Source organism: Lipotes vexillifer, unplaced genomic scaffold, assembly GCF_000442215.2.
Source record: "Lipotes vexillifer unplaced genomic scaffold, Lipotes_vexillifer_v1.1 scaffold1591, whole genome shotgun sequence".
In the NCBI taxonomy this organism is placed as follows: Eukaryota; Metazoa; Chordata; class Mammalia; order Artiodactyla; family Lipotidae; genus Lipotes; species Lipotes vexillifer.
This window is the reverse complement of record NW_006779799.1, coordinates 219909-230811: the sequence shown is the minus strand read 5'-3', so window position 1 is coordinate 230811 and position 10903 is coordinate 219909. Positions and strand designations below refer to the sequence as shown.

General features: G+C 33.9%; 1 protein-coding gene across 1 annotated transcript in view; it reads left to right on the top strand.

Annotated features, from left to right (window-relative positions):
- LOC103068700 (uncharacterized protein C1orf101) overlaps positions 1-10903 on the top strand; it is a gene marked incomplete at its 5' end in the record, with an annotated part of 184464 nt that overhangs the window by 13803 nt on the left and 159758 nt on the right. The window contains 2 exon segments of the mRNA XM_082930961.1: positions 10817-10899; positions 10902-10903. The exon segment at positions 10902-10903 is cut by the window's right edge and continues 402 nt beyond it. Of these exon segments, the coding sequence (XP_082787087.1) occupies positions 10817-10899; positions 10902-10903 (85 nt within the window).

Here is a 10903-nt window from a genome sequence, read left to right as displayed (position 1 = left end):
AACATATATATATATATATATATATATATATATATATATATATATATATATATATATATCCTTTTTCAGATCCTTTTGTGCTGCACAGATTCACTGTGCTGTACACCTAAAACTAACACACACAATAATGTGAATTAACTATACTTCAATTAAAAATTTTAAAAATAAATTAATTAAAATTTGAAAAAAAAAACAGAAAAAGACAAAAGAAACCCCCAAAATGAGGATAATTTAAGGGACTAGAGGGGCAACCAGTTGTAGTTATCTTTGCATTTTAGGGGTCTCAGAAGAAAAAGAGAGAAAGGAAAAAAAATGCAGAAAACCTATTTGAAGAAATAATGGCTGAAAATTATCCTAACCTGGTGAAGGAAGCAAGCATCCAAGCCCAGGAATGACAGAGTCCCAAACAAGGTAAACTCAAAGTAGTCCACACCAAGACACATTATAATTAAAATGCCAAGAGTGAAATATGAAGAGAGAATCTTAAATGCAGCAAGAGAAAAACAAATACTTACATGCAAGGAAATCCCCATAAAAATATTAGCTAACTTTTCAGCAGAAACTCTACAGGCCAGAAGGGAGTGGCACAACATATTCAAAGTACTGAAAGGAAAAAACTTACAACCAAGAATACCCTATCTGACAAGATTATCATTCAGAATTGAATGAGAGCTAAAGAGTTTTCCAGACAAGGAAAAGCTAAAGGAGTTAATCACAATTAAACTAACCTTTCAAGAAATGTTAAAAGGACTTCTTTAAACAGAAATATATATATATATATAAGTAGAAATACGAAAATTATGAAAGAAAAAATATCACTGGTAAAGGCAAGACTATGGTAAAGGTAATAGATCAACCAACTATAAAGCCAGTATGAAGGTTAAAAGACAAAACTAATAAAATCATGTATAGCTACAATAATTAGTTAAGGAATACACAAAACAAAAAGATGGTGTAAAAAACAAAACCTTGAGAGGGGGAGTAAAAATATAGTGCCTTTAGAACATGCTCAAACACTTTAGAGCATGCATCACCTTCAAATAGACTGCTGTGTACATAGGTTGTTATATAAGAACCTCATGGTATGGACTTCCCTGATGGCACCGTGGTTAAGAATCCGCCTGCCAATGCAGGGGATATGGGTTCGAGCCCTGGTCTGGAAAGATCCCACATGCCATGGAGCAACTAAGCCCCTGTGCCACAACTACTGAGCCTGTGCTCTAGAGCCCAAGCCACAACTACTGAAGCCCGCACACCTAGAGCCCATGCTCCACAACGAGAAAAGCCACCACAATGAGAAGCCCATGCACCGCAATGAAGAGTAGCCCCTGCTCGCTGGAACTAGAGAAAGCCCATGTGCAGAAATGAAGACCCAATGCAGCCAAAAATAAAATATTAAATAAATTAATTAATTTTAAAAAAGAACCTCATGGTAACCACAAACCAAAAACCAATAATAGAGCCACAAAAAATAAAAAGAAAGGAATACAGCTATTGTACTAAAGAAAGTCATCAAAATACAAGGAAAGAGAATAAGAGAAGAAGAAAGGAACAGAGAACAACAAAAATAACCAGAAAACAATTAACAAAATTGCATAAGTACATATCTATCAATAATTACTTTAAACGGAAATGGACTAAATGCTCCAATCAAAAGACATGGAGTGACTGAACGGATTTAAAAGCAAGATCCATATATATGCTGCCTACAAGAGACTCACTTCAGATCTAAAGAAACACACACAGACTGAAAGTGAAGGGATGGAAAAACATACAGGCATACTTTGTTTTATTGTGCTTTACTTTATTGCACTTTGCAGATATTGTGTTTTTTACAAATTGAAGGCTTTTGGCAACTCTGCATCTGTCAAGATCAGTACCATTTTTTCCAACAGCATTTGCTCACTTTGTGTCTCTGTGTCACATTTTGGTAATTCTTGCAATATTTCAAACTTTTAATTATTATTATTTATATTATTATTTAGCTGATTATATTTAATGTAATATTATTATACAAGTTTTGGTGGGTTTTGGTCAGTGATCTGTGATGTTACTATTGCAAAATGATTACAACTAGCTGAAGACTCAGATATTGGTTTGTAATTTTTACCAACAATGTATTTTTAATTAATATATGTACATTGTTCTTTTAGAAAATGGTGTTGCACACTCAATAAACTATAGTAAGTGTACACATAACATTTCTATGCATTGGGAAATGAAAAAATTTGTGTGATTTGCTTTATTGCAATATATGCTTTATCACAATGGTCTGGAACTGAACCTGTAATATCTCCAAGGAATACCTGTATTCCATGCAAATGGAAGCAAAAAGATAGCTGGGGGGAGCAATATTTATATTGGACAAAATAAACTTTAACACAGGCTGTAATAAGAGACAAAGAAGAACATAAGTAATGATAAGAGGATCAATCCAAGAAGAATATATAACACTTGTAAATATATATGCACCCAACAGAGGACCACCTAAATGCATAAAGCAAATATTAACAGACAGAAGAAATTCACAGTAATACAAAAACAGTAGGGTTCTTTAAACACCACTTATATTAATGGATGGATTATCTAGACAGAAAACCAGTAAGGAAACACTGACTTAAAAAGGGAAACCTCCTGCACTGTTGGTGGGAATGTAAATTGATATAGCCACTATGGAGAACAGTATGGATTTTCCTTAAAAAACTAAAGATAGAGCTACCATATGACCCAGCAATCCTGCTACTGGGCATATACCCTGAGAAAATTAATTCAAAAAGAGACATGTACCACAATGTTCATTGAAGCACTATTTACAGTAACCAGGACATAGAAGCAACCTAAATGTCCCTCAACAGATGAATGGATAAAGATGTGGCACATATATACATTGGAATATTACTCAGCCATAAAAAGGAACGAAACTGAGTTATTTGTAGTGAGGTGGATGGACCTAGAGTCTGTCATACAGAGTGAAGTAAGTCAGAAAGAGAAAAATAAATACTGTATGCTAACGCATATATATGGAATTTTAAAAAACAGTACTGATGAACCTAGTGGCAGGGCAGGAATAAAGATGCAGATGTACAGAATGGACTTGAGGGCACAAGGGGGAAAGGGAAGCTGCGATGAAGTGAGAGAGTAGAATTGACATATATACACTACCAAATGTAAAATGGATGGCTAGTGGGAAGCTGCTGGATAGCAGAAGGAGATCAACTCCAGGCTTTGTGACGACCTAGAGGGATGGGATAGGAAGGGTGGGAGGGAGGCTCAAGAGGGAGAGGATATGGGGTATATGTATACATATAGCTGATTCACTTTGTTATACAGCAGAAAATAGCACAACATTGTAAAGCATTTATACTCCAATAAAGATGTTGAAAAAAATGACACATTAAATCAGGCTACCTTACGAGGTGCATCCAAAACATTCCACCCAAAAACATCAGAATACACATTCTTTCAAGTACACGTGGAATATTCTCCAGGATAGGTTACATGTAATGACACAAAAGAAGTCTCAATACATTTTAAAAGATTGAAATCATATCAAGCATCTTTTCCAGTCACAATGGTATGAGACTAGAAATCACCTACAATAAGAAACTAGAAAAAACACAAGCACGTGGAGTCTAAACAACCATTCGGTCATTGAAGATATCAAAGAAAATAAACCAATACCTTGAGAGAAGTAAAAGTGGAAATACAATTCTAAAGTCTATGGGGTGGGGCTTCCCTGGTGGCACATTGGTTAAGAATCCACCTACCAATGCAGGGGACACAGGTTCGAGCCCTGGTCTGGGAAGATCCCACATGCCACGGAGCAACTAAGCCTGTGTGCCACAACTACTGAAGCCTGTGTGCCACAACTACGGAAGCCTGTGTGCCTAGAGCCCATGCTCCACAACATGAGAAGCCACCACAATGAGAAGCCTGCACACTGCAACGAAGAGTAGCCCCCACTTGCCACAACTAGAGAAAGCCCATGCTCAGCAACGAAGACCCAATGCAGCCAAAAATAAAATAAATTTATTTTTAAAAAAAAATAAAGTCTATGGGACGCAGCAAAGGCAGTTCTAAAAGGCAAATTTATAGCAATATAGGTCTACATCAGGAAAGAAGAAAAATTACCAACAAACAACCTAAACTTACATCTAAAGGAACTAGAAAAAGAACAAACAAAGCCCAAAGTTAGTAGAAGGAAAGAAATAGTGACAACCAGAGTGTGGAAACAAATAAAACAGAGACAAAAAAGGAAGGAAGGAGGGAAGAAAGGGTCAATGAAATGAATAGTTGGTTCTTTGAAAGGATAAGCAAAGTTGATAAAACGTTAGCCAGACACATCAAGAAAAAAGACAGTTGGCCTAGATAAATAAACTCAGAAATAAAAGAGAAGTTACAACTGACACCACAGAGATACAAAATATTATAAGGAATTACTATGAAAAATTATACACCAAGAGATAGGGCAACCTGGAAGAAATGGATAAATTCCTAAAAACATACAATCTTCGAAGACTGAATCAGGAAGAAATAGAAAATCTGCATAGACCAATCACTAGTAATGAAATTGAATCAGTAATCAAAAAATTCTAACAAACAAAAGTCCAGGACTAGACGGCTTTACAGGTGAATTCTACCAAACATTTAATGAAGACTTAATAATTATTCTTCTCAAACTATTCAAAAAAAAATTGAGCAGGAACTAATTCAATGAGGCCAGCATCAACCTGATACTAAAACCAGACATAGACATTACAAACAAGAAAATTACAAATCAATATCACTAGTGAACACAGACGCAAAATTACTCAACAAAATATTAGCAAACCAAATTCAACAATTCATTAAAAGGATCATACACCATATTCAAGTGAGATTTATCCTGGGAAAACAAGGGTGATTCAATATCCACAAATCAATCAATGAGATATACCACATTAATGAAATGAAGGATAAAAATCATGTGATCATCTCAATAGATGCAGAAGAGAATTTTTCACAAATTCCATTTATGATAAAGACTCTGAACAAAGTGGGTATAAAAGAAACATACCTGAACATAATAAAGACCACATATGACAAACCCACAGCTAATATCATACTTGGTGAAATGCTGAAAGCATTTCCCTAAGATCAGGAACAACACAAGGATGCCCACTCTCTCCACTTTCGTCAACATAGTATTAAAAGTCTTATCCACAGCAATCAGACATTAAAAATAAATAAAATGAATCCATATTGGAAAGGAAAAAGTAAAAATCCTATAGATCCCACCAAAATACTATTAGAACTAAAAAATAAATTCAGTAAAGATTCAGGAAACAAAATTAGCATATAGAAAGCTGTTGCATTTCTATACACTAGTAACAAAATTATTAGAAAGAGAAATAAGTGAAGGGAACTAAGAGGTACAAACCTATAGTTATAAAATAAGTCACAGGGGTGTAATATACAGTATAAGTAATATAGTCAATCATACTGTAATAATTTTGGTAACAGTTACTAAATTTATCATGGTGATCATTTTGTTATTTATTTGATTGTCAGATCACTACGTTGTACACCTGAAATGAACATAATATTGTATGTCAACTGTACTTTAATAAAATAAAATGTTATATGTCTAGCTAATAAAAAAAGAAATTCAACTTTATGGTAACTAGATACAGAATAAGTATAGATTTAACTTAATTTTTTGGCACATGTATGTCAATTGGTTTCCACAATTGTTTCAACACATGTTGTACATCTACTAATCAAGCTACTGTTAGAAACTAGGGATATAGTCAAGGTCCCTACCTTCTGTATTCAAATTTTAATTGGGAATTCAAATTATTCTAATTCTAAGATGGGAAATGGATAATTAACAATATGTAAACAATATAATATGTTGTATCAAGAACTATGAAAGAAATACACTAGGTGATAATACAGAGAGATCCATTTAGATACCATCTTAGAGGTGGCATTGAGTTGAAATAAAAGGTTTTACATGAACAAGTAATGTGAAAAAATGTGGGAAGACTAATCTAGGTTTTTAAAAACAAACATACTTTAGAGATGTAGCAGATACATAATGTTATAGACCAATACATTTGAAAACTTAAAGAGAAAACATTCTAGAAAAATACAGTTTTTTAAAGGTGACTCAAAAGGAAATATAGAAGTTGAGCAAAGAAACAATCAGTATTTAACAATCTTTAGGGAGGGAGAGAGAGCACTAGCACAGATCATTCCAATCCTAAATTACAGAATGAAGTTAGCAAATTATCATATGCCAATTCAGGCAAGGTCTTTATGAGAAAGAAAAATTATAGGCTTATCTCATTTATGAACTTAGATACAAAACTCTGAGTAAAATATTAGTAAAATAAATCCACCAATATATGAAAAGAGATATGACATAAAATCAAGTTGAAATGAAATGAAGGATAAAAATCATGTGATCATCTCAATAGATGCAGAAGAGAACTTTTCACAAATTCCATTTATGATAAAGACTCTGAACAAAGTGGGTATAAAAGAAACATACCTGAACATGATGGTATAAACTTCTGGTTTATACCAGAAATGCAAGGTTAGTAGTATAATATTTTAAATGTTTTAATGTAATTTACTGCATTAATAGATTAAAGGAGAAAACTACCTAATCATCTTAATAGGGACAGAATGAAGCTTTACTTTATTCTTACCTCATATCATAATTACTTACCTCATATCATACATTAAAATAATCTGAGATTAATAATAATGATGATGATAATAATAATAAAATAACCTCAGAAGACATACATGTGGAAGGCTAAACTGAAAAACTTTTAAAAAGAGATAGGAAAATATCTTTATTGCCTCAGGATAGGAAAAAGTTTCTATAATCAATAAAAGTACCTCAAATTATAAAAGCAAAGATTTGACAAACAACTCATTAATAGGTACATGAAATGATGTTTGACTTTATTAACAATTAGAGAAAAATATTAATAGCCCAGAAAGGTCTATTTTACATACACCAGATTGATAAATATGTTAACATTTTAGACTGTTGGTAAAAATATGTTTCAGCATTCAGGTTGCTATAACAAAATACCATTAACTGGGTGACTTATAAACAACAGTTTATTTTTCACAGTTCTGGAGGCTGGAAGTCTGAGATCAGGGTGCCAGTGTGGTTGGTTGAAAGCCCTCTTCTGGGTGTCAGAATTCTCACTGTATCCTAACCTGGTGGAACAGGCTGCGGAGCTCTCTTGGGCCTCTTTTACAAGTGCATTAATCCCACTTATGAGAGTTCTACCCTCATGACAAGCACCTCTCTAAGGCTCCACTTGCTATTACCATAACATTGGGCATTAGGATTTCAATGTATGAATTCTGGGCACACACAAACATTCACACCATAGAAATGTGCATCAATGGAACACTTACATATATTGCTAGTAGAAGTATAAATTGGCACAATTTGAAAGATATTTTTACACTGTCAGCCGAAGTTGAAGATGCATATATCAAATGGTTCAGCAATTCAACACCAGTATATACCTTAGAGAAACCCATGCACAGGTGCATCAAGAGATGTGTGAAAGTATATTTGTAGCAGTATTGTTTCTAATAGGAAAAAAATTGAAACACTAATTTCCATTCATAGAGAAATGGATAAACATTCTCTAGTATAATTATGCTATAGAATATATACATTATACAGCTGTGAAAAATAAATCAAACACAGCAACACAAATCAACATGAATGTATTTCACAAACATATTGAATGAAAAAAGCAAGTCATGGAAGAAAAGTACAGTATGATTCCATTTATATAAAATGCAAAAAGTTGAAAAATTAAATACTATGTAGTTTATTAATATATAATGTGGTAAACTAGTTTTTTAAAGCATGGGAATTGACCCTATATCCTGAAACCTTGCTACAATTTCTTATTAGTTCCAGGAATTTTTTGTCTGTTCTTCGGGATTCTCTACATAGATAATCATGTCATCTGTAAACAAAGAACATTTTGTTACTTCCTTCCCAATCTTGTAAAACTTTTATTTCATTTTCTTGTCTTATTGTGTTAGCTAGAACTTCCAGTATGGTGTTAAATAGAAGTCTTTGCCTTGTTCCTGTTCTTAGGAGGAAAGCATCTAATTTCTCACCATTAAGTTTTTTGTATGTTTTTGTAGATGCTCCTTTATCAAGTCAAGGAAGCTCCCCCTCTGTTGCTAGTTTGCTGAGAGATTTTATCATGAGTGGGTGTTGGATGTTGTCAAATGCTTTTACTACATCTATTGATATGATTATACGCTTTTTCTTCATTAGCCTGTTTATGTGATGGATTATATTTAATGATTTTTAATGTCAAACCAGACTTGCATAACTGGAATAAATCCCATTTGGTCATGGTAAATAAATCTTTTTACACATTATTGGATTTAAAATATCTGTAACTTTATCTGTAATGTCTTTATCTGGTTTTGGTGTTAGAGTAATGCTGATCTCATAGAATAAGTTGGGAAGTATTGCCTCTGCTTCTATTTTCTGGAAGAGATTATAGAGTATTGACATCCTATATTCCTTAAATGTTAGAATTCACCAGTGAACCCGTCTGGGCCTGGTGCTTTTTGTTTTGGAAGGTAATTTGTTATTTATTTATTTTATTTTATGCATATACCCCTATTCACATTATTTCTCTTTGTGTGATTTTTGGTATGTTGTATCTTTCAATTGGTCCATTTCATCTGAGTTATCAAATTTGTGGGCATAGAATTGTCCATTATTTGTTCATTTAATAAGGAGTATTCCTTTATTACTCTTTAATGTCCAGGAGATCTGTAGTGATGGCCCATTTTAATTTCTGATATTAGTAATTTGTGTCTGTTGTCTTTCTTTCTTAGCTCAACTAGAAGTTTATTGATTTTATTGATCTTTTCAAAGAACCAGCTTTTGGTTTCGTTGATTCTCTCTACTGCTTTTCTGATTTAAATTTGCTGATTTCTGCTCTAATTTTTATTATTATTTTTCTTCTGATTGCTGTAGGTTTATATTGCTTTTCTAACTCTAGTTTCTCAAGGTGGAAGATTAGATTATTGATTTTTAGTTCTTTCTTCTTTTCTAGTGTATGCATTTCATGTTGTAAATTTCCCTCTGCACACTGCTTTCAGGTCATCTCCCAAATTTGATAAGTTGTATTTTCATTTATTTCCAAATATTTTAAAATTTCACTTGAGATTTCTTCCTTGATCCATATATTACTTAGAAGTTGTTTAATCTCCAAATATTTAGGGAAATTTCAGGTATCTTTCTGTATTGACTTCTAGGTTAATTACATTGTGATATGAGAGTATACTTTGATAACTTCTAATTTTTTAAGGAGTGCTTTGTGGCCCAGAATATGGTGCATCTTGGTGAATACTCCGTATGAGCTTGAGAAGAATGTGTATTCTCCTGTTTTAGGATGAAGTATTCTTTTTTTTTTTTTTGTGGTACACAGGCCTCTCACTGTTGTGGCCTCTCCCGTTGCGGAGCAAAGGCTCCAGACGTGCAGTCTCAGCGGCCATGGCTCACGGGCCCAACCGCTCTGCAGCATATGGGATCTTCCTGGACCGGGGCACGAACCCATGTCCCCTGCATCGGCAGGCTGACTCTCAACCACTGCGCCACCAGGGAAGCCCAGGATGGAGTATTCTTTAAATGTCAATTAGATACAGTTGATTGATGGTGCTCTTCAGTTTAACTATGTCCTTACTGATTTTCTGCCTGCTGGATCTATTAACTACTGATAGAGAAGTTTTAAAGTATCCAGCTATACTAGTGGATTTTTATATTTATATTTTCTATTTAATAATATTATATTGTATATTTGAAAGTAAGAGAGTAGATCTTAAGAGTTCTTATCATTAAAAAAAATTTTTGTAGCTATGTATGGTGATGGATGTAACGACTTACTGTGGTGATCATTTTGCAACATATAAAAATGTCAAATCATTATACTATACATCTAAAGCTAATAAAATGTTATATGTCAATTATATCTCAGTATTTTAAAAAATCAGGCCAGTGACTATAAGTGAGTGGGTGGAAGAGAGGGAAAGAAGAGACATACAGGAAATTTCCAAGTTACTGGCAATGTTCTGATTCTTGATATGGGTGATTATTACACAGGTGTTCATCTTGGTATTATTCTTTAAGGTGTGTGTTTTGTATCATATACTCTTGTATAACATGATTTATTATTTTGTTTTAAAAATTAGTAAATAAATGATATTTTAAAAGAAATAGAAATAAAATATGCATATGTACAGAATGTCAGATGTCCATTTAACGAATGTTGCCTTGGATGCCATTTAAAACATCTACGGGCTTCCCTGATGGCGCAGTGGTTGAGAGTCCTCCTGCCAATGCACGGGACATGGGTTCGTGCCCCGGTCCGGGAAGATCCCACATGCCGTGGAGCGGCTGGGCCCGTGAGCCATGGCCACTAAGCCTGAGCGTCCGGAGCCTGTGCTCCGCAACGGGAGAGGCCACAACAGTGAGAGGCCCGCATATCGCAAAAAAAAAAAAAGAATATTTGTTTGAGAATATGGAAACACATTCCAGGAAAAAGAGCTGTAAGGGTCAAAACTTTTTCTTTGGGAACTTAAGTGAGGAATGAGGAGAAATGGGGCAGTGGTAATGTTTTAGTACTATTTGTTTTGTTTTACCCAGACTTATGTTGATAAAAATAAAAATTTTTATGAAAGATGATAAATGTCAGTACCACGCAAGATGGATGAGAAGGAGGGGTGCATTTTATTCTTATATTTTCTATTTTTCTGTTCTTAGGACCTGGCATATCTCGATACCGATGACAGAAGATGATGTGCTAAAGGAGATTAGAGGAAATCAAGTGGCTTTTCAAGATTGCTTTAT